Here is a 17,953-nt window from a genome sequence, read left to right on the forward strand (position 1 = left end):
TCTGACCCGACCGTACTGCCTCCGCGGCTGGAGGCAGGAACGTCGCCACCTCGCTGCAGCTAATGCTGATGGTGGGGAAAGTCCCCAGCTGCAGCTTGAGTTAGCTGAGTTAACATTTTTCAAAATGTGCATGTGTGGAAGGAGGAAACACACTCCCCCTCCCCCCATCAGCAAAAATGTGGACAAGTTTTCCTGAGCTCTCCCTCCCCTCACTACGCAACTGGGGGAATGGGAGGCTGGTGGCGGAGAGGGACAGGAAAAGGGAGATGATCAAGACATTTTATTTTCCCCTAAGCCGTTATTAGCGCCCATGTCCAGGAAACCCTTTATAGCCAAGACTGCCCTGGAGCTGGAAGAAAAGAACCCCTAACTGGGAGGAGGGCGCGGGGGGACGACCTACTTCTCTCCAGCACCATCTCCCTGTTTGGTGCTTACCAAGACCAAGAAGCCGCTGGATTCATTTCAGAATAGGCAGCCTGCTCATAGCCACACAGACACACCCCCAGCGGGAAGGGTTGTACCCCCTACTCTGGCAGAAAGCGGCAGCCACCACAGGGGGGTGCGAGCTCCCATTTCTACAGCCGCTCCTGCAGCCCCCAGGACGGGCTGGTAGTAAAGGCAGCAGGGGTGGGGGTCAAGAAATCTGGGGCCTTGGGGAAGTCACCCGGGGGTTTGAGAAGATAAATCCCTGATGAGTGTGAGTGGCAGAGTCTGGCAACGAGGCCATGTAGACACTGAACTTTAGAGAGTCACAGATTTTAAGCCAGATGGGAAGTTTGATCTCTGTGCAGAGCAGTCTGCCTCCTCCTGCACGGAACAGGCTCACGTCTCCCCCACGTCTGCAGACCGACTCTGATCACTGGGCTAGCGCGGGGCAGGCTCCATTTGGACAAACCTACCGCAGGATAAACCCGAGAGGCTCTGGCTTAGCTGGCGGGGATGGGGGGACAACTTCCTATTTCTATGCCCACGTGCCCCCAGCGAGAGTGCAAGGACAACACTTCCCAGTTGCTAACAAACTAAATCAACTATTGCTCCGCAGGGCCTGGATGATGTGGTGATGGGCCTTTCAGAAATAGCTGCAAGACGGACGACAAGTATTTTCAGAATGGTCGCATTACAGCGTCTTGCTACTTTGCAGAGTGCTGCCTCAGAACGAGCCATCGGCATGCCCACAAAGGGACAGACCCGAGGGATCTCACTCAACCCCAAGCAAGGCCGGTCCTTGCCAACGACGGCTGAAAGAGGATTACACAGCAACAGGGCACCAAAAAACCCTTGGCCAGACTACAGAAGTCTTGCCATACTGCTCTGGGGCAGGAGGGAAATATTATTCCTATTAAACAGCCAGGAAAACAGAGACTCGGAGCAGGGAAGTGACATGACCAAGGTCACAGGGAACCAGTGGCAGAGCTGAGCATAGACCTGGAGTCTGGCACCCCCAACAGCTACAAGGTGCCACCTGAATATTCACACTTCCCCCAACACCAAAGCATCACCAGAGATGCGTTACCATCCGCTCGTGCTGATGTAAACTACTGAAGCCACCGGACTGCGGGAGAGGGGCAGAGGACCCGCCCAGCATGGCTCCATAGCTTGACTGGCTCATGGTGCCAGACGAACTCCACAGATCTGGTGAGTTATGAAGTCCATCTGTAAGGCAAGCAACTATGTCAGCACTGGGGATCTCAAACCGCAGTGCACAAGACACGTCAGCAGGGCAGGCGTCCCGCAAGGTGGCACACCCCGGGCAGACGTAGGTGGTGTGCACTTTAGTATTTGTAGAGCAGCAGCATTTAGGAACCGCATCCATGGGCCAGGCAGGTTGCTGTGCATGTCGTACAAACACAGAAGAGAAAGGGCCTCTGCCCTGCAAAGCTCCCAGGCTGCGGGACCACCCCGTGGCCCAAGGGTGCTGCAAGACAAGGCTGGGTCAGGAAGCTGCCACCAGCCATAAGCCTGGGGTCCAAAATACCGCCGGTGATGACAGCACCATTAGGCTCATGTGTTTCCAAGTGAACTTGATGCACACCCCCCACATCTGTCTCCGTGCATCACACTTGGTAGGAAATCCCCTCCACCACTGCTTTGGAGGTCACAGGAGAGGGGGCAGCTGCAGGACACCGGGGTCACGAGCACCAGCTACTGACCTGGCATGTAGAAGGCTCCAGGATACACAGTGCTGGGAGGTTTGGAGGAGGCGTACCCAGCTGGATCCCTGCTGTAGTCATCACCTGAGTTGGATGGATACACCTGCAAAGGGCCAGAAGGGGATGAGGAAGGGAGACGGGCCTGCCCATTCGAATCACTTCAGGGCCTTGGAAATTCTCACCTGGCCCTAGCAGGCTGCCTTCCCCAGCCAGCCAGCCAGCCAGCCAGCCTTTAACCTATTTACTGCAGCCGATAATGCAGCCAGCTCCCAGAGCGCAGAGTAAAAAGGAAAGAAGTTCAGCCAAAGGTAAAGCTGAAGAGGGACACGCTGACACACTGAGTTATCCAGGAAACCCTCCCGCCTAAGACAGGCACCAGCCTTAACTCTGTCCCCTTCCCCCGGTGCCTCTCCCACCGCCACCACACTCAGCATCCCGCATCCCTCATCACGTGCCACATGTGGGTGGGAGATCCCCTAACCCGCTCTTCCCACCCGGACAATCCATCTTTCACCGAATAAATCCAACTGGCACGCAGCTGCCAACACTCGCGGGGGGGGGGGGGGGGGGGGGGGGGGGGGGAGGGGAGGAGTGAAAGCAGAAACGTGCCCTACGTTTTTGATCTCTCCAGCCCCGGGTGCAACAGAACAAGGCCAGCACGAGAAGTTCCAGCTTTCCTCTGGAGTTCCCTTTTTGGCCATTATGGGTTTTTCTGGGTAACCGCAAAGATTATTTCTGGATATTAAAGCCCAGCCCCCCAGTCTGACCCAGAGGGAAATGGGATATGGGGAGACCAGTATTCTGGGCACATTCGCTCCGGTATTTGCCTTTCCTTTGCTATAGCCTATGCCCATAACAACATGAAACTCTTCTGTACTACTTTTCATGCACACAGCTGCAAAAACCTTCATATCAAGGAGGCAAGGATTCATTATCCCCATTTTACAGACTGGGACACTAAGGCAGACAAGGTGTTCATCAACGGGCCTCTTCACCCCATGGCAGCCCTGTCAGTTGTCCCCTTCAAATGCCATTCAAATGCTCTCCATTAACACCCTCTCCCCCCCCGCTACCGGCCAGCTGCTCAGCCCAGGCACAGGGCTGGGTTGGGGCAGAAGGAAAACCCACAGCTCAGCACTGGCTTGTTTTAGCAGTGAGATGTTCTGCTGGTCGGACTAGCGCACCGACCGCACTGCCTCCTGAAAACCAGCATCATCTCCACATGGGCCAGGCTGTTGGGAATAGGAGCCCACTTCCTGGACAGCCCTTTGCGTGACCAAGACCCACAAGGAAGGCGAACACACACCAGTACAAGGATGCCTGCAAGGATTGGAAACGCTGTGGGATTCCTTGTGCAGCTCCTCAAACTTTTACGTCTGGGAGCGAAGGGTTTCCAATAAAAGAGGCAGAACAAACCCCCGTCCCGTTTAGGCTGCGCGACTAAGGCAAGTGGCGTCCCTCAAAACGAGGGGCGTGCGCTGAGGCCTGTTTCTGCGCTCTGTGAGCGTAGTGTGCTCCATAGCGCTCGGAGGAGAGAAGGCCTAGTTCCAAAGAAGGGGTTTTTGACCAAGGGGATGCTAGAAAGCCTGCTGAAAACTCTGCATGCAGCGTTCAAATGAGTTTGTTTTTTTTAAACACACACACACTGGATATGCAAATCAACCGAAATGCCATTTAAACTGATGCAAAAGCCCTTCCCAGGGCCTATTTTCATCACTATTGATTCATTGTGAAACTATTTTCTTTTAAAATACACACGAAAGCAGGGACCGGGGGTTGCAGTAACTTTGCCGGGCATTCTCAGGTCATCAGGTGACTGGAAAAGCACTTCTGTTTGTGATGGAAGCCAGCAGGGATGTGGCAAGGGCCTATCCGCTCCTTCTCCCCCTCCCCCCCCAAATCTGCAACTTCTGACATTTTTATTGGGGCAAGTACAAAGCATCAGTGAGGACCAGGGGAAGAAAGTCTCTGGTTTTAAAACTGCCCCAAACACTGAGAAAATGGGTTTAACAGAGAGGCGACAAAAATGTGCTCTGGAAAGCATCTGTGATTACTATTGGTAAAGTAAATGCACCCCCTTGCACCGTCAGCTCCTGCTTCTCAGACTAGCCAGCCCAGAGAGGAGGTCTAAAGAAGAACGCCCCCAGCCGAGACAAACAGCAACAACTGATGCGCAGTGCGTTCGCCACACGACTGTAGCAGCAATGAAGGCTCCGCTCTGGACAATGGTCACACTGCAGCTTTTTTAAATCTTAGAATCGTGTCTTCCAAAGAGGCTTTAAAATCCCTTGTGCTCTCTCTCTCTCATATTCCCCCCCTTGTGTTCTGATTAGGGAACAAGCCCCCCAGCCATGCTCTGAAGTCTGGTGTCTTCCAATACTACGCACAAGCGTGCCTTTCAAAACAGACAAAAAGAACCCCCCGCCACCCACTCCACACGGCAGACGGACAACCCCCGTCCCACCGCTGGAACACGTTCCACAGCTCTTTGGGCTCCCCTGAAGCTGGCCACTCGGCATTAGGGGGAGTTATAAAAGTCTCTCGCTCCCCAAGCGGGCCCTGCCCCGGCTCTACTGCTGCTTCGGCGTGGGTATCCAGAAGCACCGATCACCGAAGTGCAGCTCTCTCTGGGCAAGAAGCGCGACCTTCTGTTTTAACAGATCGCCAAGTTCAGACGGCGTCTTTACTGACCCGATGGCACAAATTTAGATCCTAAACTCATAAAACACCACAGAGGGAAGGGAGAGAACTGACAGATGCTGACAACTGCCCCCACGCCCTCAAATACTCAAAGCCCTTTGCCTTTGTGTATATCCAAGAAACTCCCCGTTTCAACACAGAGACAAACCTTGAAGTGGAATGCGTGAAAAAAAATTGCGTGTGCATGTCTGGGTAGCGTGAGTTTGCGGCAGGGAGGTGGGAAGCGAAGGGAATGGAACAGGCTACAAAGAATAAGAATCCAGTAAATTGACTTTTCCTATAATTTGATTAAATAGCGGGAGCTGGGACAGGGAATCGAGTGAAGCACATCTAATAGCCCTGCACCATCTGCCAGCCCCTGGCACCTGGCCAGTCTCCAGGCAGCTGTGCGGCACTGGAGAAGAGGAAGAAGGGGTGGGGGTGGGGAAAGGCGGCTTAACGTATTTAATAAATCCTGAGCAAGAATAAAAAACCCTAAGAAATATCTTCATGCCGGCAGGACGCCCGCGCAGGATTCCAAAGGTGCCCAAGTTTGCACCCAGCTGGAACACCCCCCGCCTCTTCCCATACTGACACATGCACCCCCATCCCCCAGCTCTGAACGCCCCCCCCCCCAGCTCTATTTCAAGGGAGTCAAATTTCAGTCCAATTACTCATTAACACTTCGAGGTCCTCCACACCCCACTCCAATTCACTCATGCAGACAGCGCTACATATCAGCACTCCCCGGGTGTGCGATGCAGATCCAGTGTGTGTGCATGAGGAGTATGGATGGACACACACCCAGAGTATGTGTTTTTTATAAGCCCAGCGACATACAATTCAAACCACTCATTTTAAGAGGATGTTTCTAGGAAAGAGAAAGAAAAGCCCTGGAAATCGTTCGTTTCGGCACTAAGGAGGCATTCAAATGGCTTTTTCTAAAGATATGTCAGATTACGGTACTTGAGGCGAAGGGAGATGGGAGAAGCGGGGGAGGGCCGCTGGAAATAGAGACGGCCCCTCTGTTAAGGCTGCTGTTGTCCAGAGAACAGGCAATCGGCTGCTCGTGTCACCCAACCCATGAGCTGCCCCCGCCTCCCAGCCCGCATCCCTGACAGTCACCATGCGCAGAGAGGAGCCCTGGAAGTCTGCCTTCCAAATATGTAAAGCAGCCCATGAGCCTCCAAAAGCCTCTGTGCTTGGGAGGAACGGACAGACTCCACATTCTGCGAGCAGCCCCACAGGAAACAGTAAATCATAGCCAGGTCTCTCCTCCCCCCAGCCTCTGCCTCTGTCAGACCTCAGGGACCTACAGGTGAGATCATTTCCTGTGTTTAAAATTGCTAGCACGGAGAGTAAAAGGAGACAGCTTGCCAAGAAACCGCATTCGATTCACCAGCACTGGGATTCTCAGGGTGTTTGCGCCCCCTCCTCCCCAACCTGTTATTCTTGTTTAAATGCATAAACCAGCGAGGGACTTCAAGCAGCCCTTGCAGACTAATATTAAACAGAGCAGTGACCAGACTGTAAATGTACACGCTGAAATAACTGCCAGCCACCGGACTTCTGACTGCAACAGAATCTTCAAACAACCTAGGAGCACTGAAGCCAATTTCCACTGCGCTCAGACAAAGCCAGACAGAGCTACTGCTTTGCGCTGCATGCAGCGTGCAGGCCAAGCCCTCTACGCAACAAGGGCACGAGGATGGAGCAGAATGTGACTTGGGACCCGGAGCAAAGGGCTCGCCTCTCTCAGGAGGCAGCAAATGCTGCGTTAACACGTGTCTCCGCTCTGGAATCGTTCTGGTTCACGGGGGCGCGGGCAGACGCTTTTCCTGACCCAGATTAGACATTTTACTCTTTCTTCGGAAAGGCAGCAGTGGTGATGCCATTGATGCCTGGGTGCAACGGCAGGAAGGAGCCATCGGGAGCACCTGCTCCCTTAGTAATGTCTCCATCTCTAAAGCCAAGCAAGTAGCAAACTTAGGCCCCATGGAGTTGGGTGCACCCAAGCAGCAAGGCTACGGTGGTGGCGGAGAGGCGAAGGGCGGGGCTGGATGCAGAGTGGAGTGTCCGGCAACAAACAAGAGGATTTGGCTGTACTTTTACCAGATGGCGTTTGGTAGAACCGGAGCTTTCTGAGCAGCCGGCGGCAGCATCACGCTCCGCACGGTTCAGTCAGGCTCCGCGCCTGCTCTGGCTGAAGCCAACAGGAAAGTTCCTGGTGACTTCAACGGCAGCAGGCTCTTGGCCTGGTTCAAGGGGCATCGCTGCATGCGGGGTAATTAGACGGTCTGCCTTGGGCCCCGTTCCTTGTATTGCCATCCATCCGCGGTCACTCCCCCTCTCCCCCACGCTACTTAGAGCGGACCAGGAAAGAACGCGGCTCCTCTGGCCCGAAGGAAAGGCAGGCCAGTGGGTGGTGAACACCAAATGGCTCAGAGAACCAGGCTCGGGCAAAGGGTTTGCGGGGCCCAAGGCAGGACATTGGGAGCAGGACCCCCGGCCCGGCGGATGGTGAACCCAAGGCATTCACCTTGCTCGCCTGGCCCTGCAGAGGACAAGAGCCGCAGCACCCTGGGGGTTCAAGGAGATCACGAGCTAACACCACAGCACAGCCAGGAGACGCACCTGTGGGGCCAAGAGCAGGCCTGTGGGTCTGAACAGAGACCAGCCTGCCCCCATCATCTCCCTTGCCATGCTTTCTTCTAGCTCCCTGTGATGCATGCCGTTTGCATCTCTTGCAGCCTTTGGCAGCATGTCCTCTGCTTCAGCGGCCCTCAGCTATTTCAGCCCCCGGCCAGTCCAAATTTCCAAACCAGTTACGGAATTGAGATTAAAGTGCGCTATTTTAATAAGATGGGTATTAACCTATTTACTTTGCACAGGGCCCAGTGAGAGCATGGAGCAAGCTCTTTGGCTGCATGTTTGCCGATACACTCAGCCTAGAAAGCTTCTTTGATCAACTGCTCATTGGGAGGGCAAAGCCTCTCTGGCCACATACTTAACTCTATGAATAGGTGCATTTCTCTTTCCCCTGGAGAAGCGGGGGGGAGGGGAGGTGGGCAGGGCCAGGGAAAAGATGGCAGATACAGAGAATTCTTTCCCTGCTCTGGACTGAGGGTGTAAAGAAAGGAAGCTGGATTTGCTTTCGCAGCCTGCCCTGAGAGGGATGCGCGCACACGTGCACACACACGACTTCTGGCCTTTTACGTTCCACTGCTGCCTTGCCATGGCAATTCAGGGGCTGCTGCACTCTGCTGAGCATTACATAAGCCCCCGTCTTTCCTCCGGGGATGCAGAACAGAAGGGTTCTGTTATTCCTAGTGCATTCCATCCCACTCTCCCCTTGCAGGGCTGGGAAGGAGGGCCACTTCTCCCACGACAGAGGCTACTTGCAGGTTGCCACAGAACGTATGATCATTGGCTCAAGGCAGAAGAGAGGGTTGCCATCTGATCTGGCTCTAGTACCAGGCAGGAACCCTCTGGCCCAGCAGACTGACCCCATGCCAAGAGACTGCAATCGCTGTGGGCCGGGAGTTTCACTAACAGGCCGGGAGTTTCACTAATGGCCCGAGCTTGCCAAAGGGACTAGGAATTGGGGGTGCCATGCTGGAGACACGGGAAAGGGATCAGGAAGCGTTCAGCACCCGTCCTCCGGAACTCAGGCCCCTTCGAACTAGAGACCCCCTGGCCTCCACACTCACTAGTCCCTCCCTTGAAGGCGGAGGCCACTAACTAACCAGCAGAGTTATGTGGCATAAGAACATAAGAATGGCTGTACTGGGTCAGACCAAAGGTCCATCTAGCCCAGTAGCCTGTCTGCCGACAGTGGCCAGGCACCAGGTGCCCCAGAGAGGGTGGACCGAAGACAATGATCAGCGATTTGTCTCCTGCCATCCTTCTCCAGCCTCTGACAAACAGAGGCCAGGGACACCATTTGTATCCCCTGGCTAATAGCCTTTTATGGACCTAACCTCCATGAAATTATCTAGCTTCTCTTTAAACTCTGTTATAGTCCTAGCCTTCACAGCCTCCTCTGGCAAGGAGTTCCACAGGTTGACTACACGCTGTGTGAAGAACAACTTTCTTTTGTTAGTTTTAAACCTGCTACCCATTAATTTCATTTGGTGTCCTCTAGTTCTTCTATTATGGGAACTAATAAATAACTTTTCTTTATCCACCCTCTCCACACCACTCATGATTTTATAGACCTCTTTCATATCCCCCCTCAGTCTCTTCTTTTCTAAACTGAAAAATCCCAGTTGCTTTCATATGGGACCCATTCCAAACCCTAATCATTTTAGTTGCCCTTTTCTGAACCTTTTTCCAAGGCCAAAATATCTTTTTTGAGGTGAGACCACATCCGTACACAGTATTCAAGATGTGGGCGTACCATAGTTTTATACAGGGGCAGTTAAGATATTCTGGGTCTTATTTTCTATTCCTTTCCTAATAATTCCTAGCATCCTATTTGCCTTTTTGGCTAAGGAGCAATGCTTTCCTTGTGTGCTACGGCCAACGACCGCTCTGGGAGCTCACCGACTGGCCCCGAAGGGGCAGCATGAATTCACATTCTGTTTCAACAGGGCAATGTAAAATGTGCAACCAGGGATGCTTAATGCAGCTACGCCAGGGCACAGCCAGCAAGCAGCAGCCCCTAGCCAGGCAGGGCCATCCCTCAAGTGGTGGTCAAGTCCCAAACCTACCCCTATTCCAAACCAACGTGTGTCCTGCCAGACTTGCACTGCAGAGCACGTTTGGCTTCAGAAATACGGACTCGTGAGCCGAGGTACAGGCAGTGCTTCATGCTGCAGGAACAGCGCCACCCGTGGCGTTGGAGGATTTGGGCCCGTGCCCCCTGAGCAGAATCGAAGGCCCACGGCATGCACTCAGAGAAGCTCTCCCCCACCTCTGCTTTCATCTGGCGTTTGCAAGCCCGCCACACGCAGGCGGGCGAGGGAAAGCCAACGCCTGGAGAGCAGCTTTGCTCTTGGGCACGTCTGGCCTACGCAACGCTGCTCTGCTCCCATCTGAGAGACACCCCTCCACTCCAATTAACGCTCCTGCAGATTCCATTACTCCCAGCCATAAAGACACGGCTCAGTTTATTCCCCCATAACTGCCACAGAAGTATGGCGAACATATTCCTACAGGCTGCTCAGCTTTCTTATAAAACACCACAAGCATTCCTGCACACCTGGACCGGCCCCAGCTGCCTGCCCATGTTACAACTGGTTTGGTTTCCCTTTTGGAATGAAACCCGAGCATGTGGAATATCACCTTTCATAGGGGCACCCGCGACATAACGTCAAATAGGCAAGAGTCAAGAAATCCAGGGCTCTAACCGACACGCTGTCCTTTTACTACGCAGGTGGTGCAGGGGGGCAGGCAGCTCGCAGGACAAGCTAGGGTGTCAGCAGACGCGGGCCTTCTCCTCCCAGCTCTGCAACCCAGGTGGCGCTACCCAGAGCTGTGCTACACACGAAGTGTTACCGTCACTTCTCTCAGGTTACCGGGGGGTTTGGTCCCATGCCTCCGCACAGAACTTGGTCTTACCAACGTTCTGCCATTTCTCTCACACTGAACTACAGCCAGTAAATTTCACTCCGCCCCACAAAAACACCCCACCCCCTCCGCCAAGCACTTGGATACTTGTGCCAATGGAGCCTGAATCTGTAGGGACAAATGGTCACCAGTGCAGTGGGGAACAGAGTAGACTGAGATCTAGAGGCGACCAGGCCACACCAACATTGTTAGATGGGAGGCTCAACCCAGACTGAAGATATAAGGAGGGAGGGGCCTAGATCCGACATGAAACGCAAGGGGATGGGATATTTGCAGTGCAGCTTACCGACGAGGGCAGTCCTGGAGGCACCTTCCGAACCTTTTTAGGCTGCCCGTCTGGGATGGAAAAAATAAAAGAGGTAAGAACAGAGGCTATGATACCACTTTTGAAAGGGCTGGCTGCTGACGCTACTGGGCACAAGACCCACCGGAGCTTAGAGGCTGGTCACAAAGCGTGGCGTGTGGCAAAGCCACCAATGACAGACGACAGCATTATGAGCACCACGTTGATTACAACTCCTTGGTAATGCTGTATGAAAGGAAACTGACTGGGGGCATAGCATGTGGCAATGCTGCAGGTCGGACTGCTCCTGTTTTCTGCGTGTTCTCTTTACAACAGAGTTCTCCTGAGATCAATTGACCCGAAAACATTTAAATTCCCCCTCTCCAGCTGCTGCTGTGATAGCAGAGGTTCACTTATCCCAGGATAAAGGGCCATGCAGAATCTATGGATTTGGAAAGGGTGCCAATCAGTTCATTAAGGGAGGTTGGGGGGGAAGAAGGGAAAGGAATCAAACAATGCAAGGTCTGGCTCACTTCACAGCCTGAACGCAAGTGAACGCAGCCATGTTGCTCCTTAATGTGCTTAGCAAAGTGCACTGTGACAGGGTGCCAGGCTCTTGGGCCCCCCCAAAGATGGAGAGCTACTGGCCTGACTCACCCCGGCACACAGAAGAGGTGGGTCTCAGATGCAACTCAGGGGAATAAACAATATACTCTAGGGGAAAAACCCTAGATGCAGCCAGCTCAGACAAAGGGTTTATGGGTTTTTGCCTTAAGAATTAAGACTAACCCCTAGTTTGATATGAGAGTTTTAGATACTAAATACAACACATTGGCTGTGCTGAGTGTAAGCCAAGAGACTCTGCCCATTCAAACTCAACAGAGAAACGCTCAACCCATTTAAACAGTGGGTGTGAAAACCTGAAGCAGTGACAAAGTGTTCTGTAATTAATTAAGCTGTGACTGTCCATGCAAATACCTTTACCTGCATTCCCCTTTCTAAAAATAACTAGAAAACTGCATGAAGGATCACATTGCATCTGGCTCCATTTGCAGTGGAAAGACTAAAATAGCAGCAATAAAACAATTTCAGATGGGGAGAAGGGTGTGACCTGACCAGATAACATCAGCTCTGGAGCATGAGAGCTTGTCTACACTTGAAAGTCAAAGTTACACCCCATCTTAATCCTCATTAAAGCAGAAGAGCTGTTCCCGAGTATCTCCACGTGTGGATACATTTACTCCAGAGTAAGAGCACTTTGTCCAAGACATTTTTCTTCTTCCAGAGTAAGAGGCCACAGGTGGAGTTACTCAGGAACAGCTCCCCAAGGAGTTAGACAAGACCTTAGAGGCAAAAGGCACAATGCAGATGACTACCTGACAATCAGGACTCTGTTTCTTACTGTAGCTTCTAATACTCATGATGTTGCTGTACAACTCCTGGCAGCCAATGCTCCCTGGGTCAGCTTTTGTATAAGGGCCACTTGAGCGGAGGCTACAGCTGTAAAGGTCGGGGGTGGGGGGAACGGACTCTCGTGGGATGATAGCCAAGAGCAGGTGTTACTAATGATATTAAGAGCCCAACTGGACACACGGTAGGGCAGAGCTGCAGAACCTTTTTTGGGTCTAGGGCCACCGACCCACAGAAAAATCACTTGGGGGCCACACAAGTGAGAAACAGAAAACCAATAAAATCCTCACAGATGTGGCCCCCAACTGAGAAGCAGGGATGTGGGGTCTGGGCAAGAAGGGGGTGCAGGAGTGGACTGGGGGTGCAGGGTCTGGGTGGAGCTCACAAGTGGCTCCATGTAGCTCTGCACCCTGCAGCAAAGTGCTCCCTGCAGGCACTGAGCCCTGCCACTCCCCTGGGCAGCAATTCCCAGGTAATGGGAGCAACAAGGGAGAGTGCCTACAGCTTCCTCCCCATGCCAGGCAGAGCCCACAGGTCACATCTGGCCTCTGAGGCTCGGGTCCCCACCACTGCGGGGAGAAGGGGAGCCCTGAGCTTAGTGGGCTCAACTGAAGCAAGTTGTGGGCTGAATCCAGCCCATGGGCCATAGGTTCCCCACCCCTGCCTTACAGAGTCCTGATTTCCACAGGAAATCTGCCTCAGGATGGGCAACCCAAACCACAAGTCTCTCTCGGAAATCTTGCCAGAAGAGTGGAGGGAATCCCACATCTCTAAGATGCTCCATGGCCCAGTCGGGCAATGACTTTTTCAATGTTTGCCAGATCCACATCTATGTAACCCTGTGGCATTGGCATGCTGAGCTCCGAGAACACAGATCTAGTTTCTGTGTCATGAATGGCATCAAGCCAGTAGAGTATTTCTGTGGCCAACGGGGCCAACTGGACCAACGTACAGTGCAAATCAAGAGAAAAGACATCCTGGTCTCATTATCCCAGAGTCGGCACTGCTGCTCCAGAGGGACGTGCATGGTGACTTACCGATGTTGCTGTCAGCACCTCTCCTACGAGGGTTGTTTGGGTAAGAATAATACTGAGACCCTCCCTTCACCCCTGTGGGGGAAAGCGTAGTAGGACTTGCAATTCCCATTTCACTGGGCAGGAAACCAGTCTGCAAACAAGGAGACACACAAACCCTTCCATGTAATTATGCTGTAAAACCATCAGAGTCATTCAGCGAGAACAGAAGCTGCCTTGAGCACCTCCAACTAAAATCAAACCAAAGAGCCATAAAAGAGGCAAAAAGGAACAGCCCACAGGAAAAAGGAACTCCAAAGATGCTCAACGCTAAATCTACGCTAGGGATGTCGAATCCCGTTTAATTGGTTAATGTGTTAAACATGTTTAACCGATTAGCTGATTAAGGGGGGGGGGGGGGTGCGGAGAGGGTCTTATGGTCACAGCACTCCGGACTTGGGCTTAATATCCTGGTACACCACAGACTCCCCGTGCCTCAGTTCCCCTCTACAAACAGAGGATAACAACCCTTCCTTTCATCTCCCTTGTGTGTTCAGACTGTACTCTTTGGGACAGGGACTGCCTTCCCACAGCACGTCTATACAGCCTCCATCACAATGGGGCTCCAATCTCAGATGGGCCCACTTGGGGCTACTAGGACTCCTTTAACTACTCTGCAGAGCAAAGCCCTGGCTAAAGGCCTTTTAGCACTTCAGGTGAGCCAATGACCGATTTTACTTTGGAAATTCTATTCGAACCAAAGTTTTTCCTCACCCTGCTCCCTCCGCCTCAATTTACAAGCAACCTGCAGCCAGAATTTTCAGTCACCTGTGAGTGGGGGGCTGGGGAAGCACTGGGAGGGGTTCCCTAGGGAGGGGGTGGAATTTCCATCCCTGGAGGTTTCTAAGTCCCAGCTTGACAAAACCCGATTGGGATGATGGAGTTGGGGTTGGTCCTGCCTTGGGCAAGGGGGGTTGGACTTGATGATTCCTCAGGTCTCTTCCAGCCCTAGGGGACTCTGATTCTAGGTGCCTAATGGGGCACACACGTTGGAGGGGCCTGATTTTCAGCTACCGCTGAGCACCCACCACTCTGGAAATCAGGCTCCTTTGAGGCATTTCAAGCCATTTCTTCTGAAGACATGGCCAGGAGCTGAAGCGATGGCAATTCTGGCTAGAAAGGAGATGCAATTTCTAACAGCATGTGGATTTTAACAACTGACCTGGTGGATTCCCCATCATGCAAAGTCTTTACAGCAACACTGACTGGCTCAACCTGCTCTAGCTCAACCACAAGCTATGGGCTGGTGGCAGGAGTGATCGGGTGACCCTCCCTGGCCTGTGGTATGCAGGTGCTCAGAGCAGATGATCAGAATGGTCCCTTCTGGCCTTAAAGACGACTTTAAGGCCAGATTTGCTGAGTTTGCCAGAGCGGATATCAGTGCTCACTAAGGCCCGTGGGATAAGACAGGAGAACTGTGTGCCTTTAGAACAGCAGTTTGGCTTGGTTTGTTGTAAGCAGAAAGTGTTTGCTGTGTCTAATCTGCACCACAAATACCTACACTGTTTCAACCTGTTCCTTGCCTCCCATCTGGCAAAAGGCCAATGGTTGCAAGCGGGTTCCCAATCCCCCGCACAAGCTGCTTGAGGGGTGGGAGACTGTAAAACAGGTTACCAGGAGATATTTATGCCTTCCCTAACAGGGGGTCTATTGGCACAGGCTGATTATTGCCACGCAATATTCATGTCTAGCACCTCCAGATCAGCAAAGGAGTTAAGTACCAATCCCCCAGTTTGATATATGGGAAACAGAAATGCAGAGAGAGAAAGGGACTTGCCAACGGTCACCCCGCAGACAAGTGGCAGAGTCACAAACAGAACTTAGGTCTCCCAGCGTCTCATCCGCTGTGCCATGCTGCATGGATCGTGTTTCGGGGAGCGTTCACAAGCAGCATCCGTGCAGTCTGAAGCAACGATTAACCAAAATTCCAGCCTATACAATGCTGCAGCAGAACCGTCTGTTAGGTTGTATGCGTCTTAAAAATAATTCTCAGCCTCTCCTCCTCTTTTGACCATTAGTAAGGAAACTCAACCCCCTCTTTTTTTTAAAAAAAAAAAACAAGGGGGGGGAAAAAAAAAAAAAAAGAGAGAGAAAACTCCTCTGCTGTTTAGACAAACTGACCTTGGAAGCTGTGCAGAACAGCGCAAACCCAGCGTTCAATGCAACACAGCACGAGTTTCACAAACCAAAGCACCTTCACATGTTCAAAAGGGGGAAGCCCATGTGCAGAGTCCAGTAGGGAATGTGGGTTGTTTTATTTAGCTTAAGAGAACGGTTTACTATATTTATCTGGAAATTTAGGGGGGTGGAAAAGGGTCTAGAAATAATAAAATCTTATTCCCTGTGCATCTTCTGAGGCTGATAAATGGCAGTAAAGGAAGATTTCAAGCTTTTCGGAAACTGGTAAAAATGTTTATAGCTGACTAGTGAAAAAAGACAGCTCTGAAATCAGTCTCTTCCAAACGGGGGTTGGGGGGGAAGATCATGTATTCACAGCTGGTAAAAAAATTCTTGCAATCTGTTCCACTGGTCATATTACCTTTGTGTGAAAAGTCTGCACATCATGGAGCCAAGAGAAGTGAAAACCTGAGCATCCCAGAAGAGACCACAAAGGGATAGCATGGCTAGTCGTTCCCGTTTTGCTCCTTAAACAGGTAGTTCAAGTGTTTTGGCAAAACGCTTACTGCCTTGCTTTCCAGGGAGCTGCTAAGGGAATTAGGAATTCCCACACCCCCATGCCTGTACTGCTGGCAGGCAGTTAAGGGTTAAATGACAGAGTGGGTTGGAGACCCCCTCCCCCTATCTGGAGCATGCAGAGCTGGGTGGTTTAGTAAGGAATGTGCTCTTCTCTGAAGCTCCCTGTCCAGTCCCTCCAAAGACTGAGCGTACACAATACATCTGCTGTGCTCCAATTCTCAAAAGCTTTAGAAGAGGCACTACTAGCCAGGCAGGTTAGAAACTCAGCCCAAAGTAACAACTGTTCCCAGAGTTAGACAGAGAGCAAGCACTACAGATACCAACTGCTTGGCTCCTTGATGTTCGACTACAACATAATTTTGGTGCCTACCCTCTATCAGACCGCTCCGCCAAAGGCAGGCGGGAGAGTTCCAGCAAACGGTCTCCTGCCGACTGCTATCTGATCTGAACCCACCCGCCCCCTCAACACTTCCATGCAAGAGGGGCCTCTTCTAGATTGCAACACCACCTCTCCCCCCTCGTTTTTTTGTTACTCTATATCCCCCTTTCTCCCTCCTCCTCCCCCCGCCTCCCCCAAATAAAACCTCCACAAAATCATAACATTAAAAAGCAAGGCCTGGCATCTGTCCCATTTTTATTTTAGCAGCTTCAGTGGTAAATTAAATCCACTCTGGCACAGCCAAACAGCACAGCTGTTTCAGCAAAGGAAACATCCTCACTTCAGAGAAGAGGAAATTATGACAAATTTGTGCAAAATTAAAACACGTTTTTATAAAAAGTTGCCTAGCCAACAGCCGCTCAAGTGAATGCAGCGGCCGGACTGTTTACACTACAAAAGCACTAGCACCATGACGCAGTGTTCACAAGGGGCGGCCTTTGTAAAACATGTCTGAGCTGGGGTACCTGCTTCTTCCCAGAAGAGTTAACTTAGGGGACTGGTGGCAAGAGGCTGGATAACTTGCCTTTTCCTAACTCAGTTCCAGTTAGATGGTCTCCTCCGATGGCACAGCCCTATACATAAGGGCGTCAACAAGTCACCCCCAAAGTAGTAGCTGGTACGGCTCTGTAAGAGCCACATGCGAGCCAAGCGCAGTCCCACGGACTTCAGGATTGGGGTCCATATCTAAGCTGGTTAGACAGAAATGGCTAAAAACAGCAGCATGAATGTTGTGGCATGGGCTAGCCATCTGCATACTACTACCCCACCTGACTCCTGGGTCTGGACTTGGGTGTCTAGCCCATGCCAATATGTCCACAGTGCTATCTTTAGCACGCCAGCTCCAACAGAGCGAGCACTAGCCTGTCGACATAGGCTGGCAGGTGCATTCCCGGATGTAACAGACACATTTTGAGCACCTCAGACACCCACTGGTTCCCAGGGAGCCGCCTGTTGCCTCGTGCTGCTGCATCAGAGGCAGCAACGCATGGTGGCAGGTGGAAGCAGGTACATGTGGGGAATTGGCTTAAAAGCTGGCTCATCACTCCCACTGGCTCCCAGGGAGCTAACTGTCACCCCACCTGTAACCGCTGACATTTTCAGCAGTCACACAGTTACTATTTACATGCACAGTTACTATTTACCCGACTCGAAAGCAGGCCTTTCCTTCCATCATTCTAAGAAACGCTTAAAAAGCAACAAATAGTCTAGTAGTGCCTTAAAGACTAACAAAACATTCTCAGAGCAAGTTGCACCTTCCTTTGGGAAAGCCATTTCTTGAAAGTTAGTGAATTACGTTGCCTTTTTTTAAGCATTTAAAATACCATGAGATTCACCATGGGACTTACTGAGCCAACCCCGGGTGAAAGGAAGATAGGAATGCAATGGGAAAACAGCGAGGGGCACACTGAATTTAGGTTGCGAGTTCCCAAGAGTCCTAAGAGATCTGCATACTAAAACTCACATTAACTTTAATGGGGACTGGGTGCCTAAACCCTTCGGCAGCTTCATGGCTTTTCTACACAGTGTTCCCACAATTTAACTAACGGCATTACTTTAAATCAATTTAGTTAAATCAGTGTAAAAGCTGTGTGGGCACTTAAAGTAACAAAAAGCAGGCTTTATATCAATTTAACTTAAGTCTGTTAGATGA

The 17,953-nt window shown here is 51.7% G+C and overlaps 1 protein-coding gene across 9 annotated transcripts in view; it reads right to left on the bottom strand.

Moving 5' to 3' along the window:
* TCF3 (transcription factor 3) overlaps positions 1-17,953 on the bottom strand; it is a 134,216-nt gene that overhangs the window by 25,762 nt on the left and 90,501 nt on the right. For 8 of the 9 annotated variants that reach the window (XM_075903250.2, XM_075903249.2, XM_075903248.2 and 5 more), the window contains exons 7-10: positions 13,131-13,260; positions 10,687-10,736; positions 2,151-2,253; positions 1,514-1,653 (exon numbers count right to left, since the gene is read on the bottom strand). In XM_075903250.2, the coding sequence (XP_075759365.1) occupies positions 1,514-1,653; positions 2,151-2,253; positions 10,687-10,736; positions 13,131-13,260 (423 nt within the window). The remainder of the gene's footprint in view (positions 1-1,513; positions 1,654-2,150; positions 2,254-10,686; positions 10,737-13,130; positions 13,261-17,953) is intronic. The other variant, XM_075903251.2, reaches the window with a different exon arrangement.

The sequence above is a fragment of the Pelodiscus sinensis genome, chromosome 32, assembly GCF_052426305.1.
Source record: "Pelodiscus sinensis isolate ZL-2025 chromosome 32, ASM5242630v1, whole genome shotgun sequence".
NCBI lineage: Eukaryota > Metazoa > Chordata > Testudines > Trionychidae > Pelodiscus > Pelodiscus sinensis.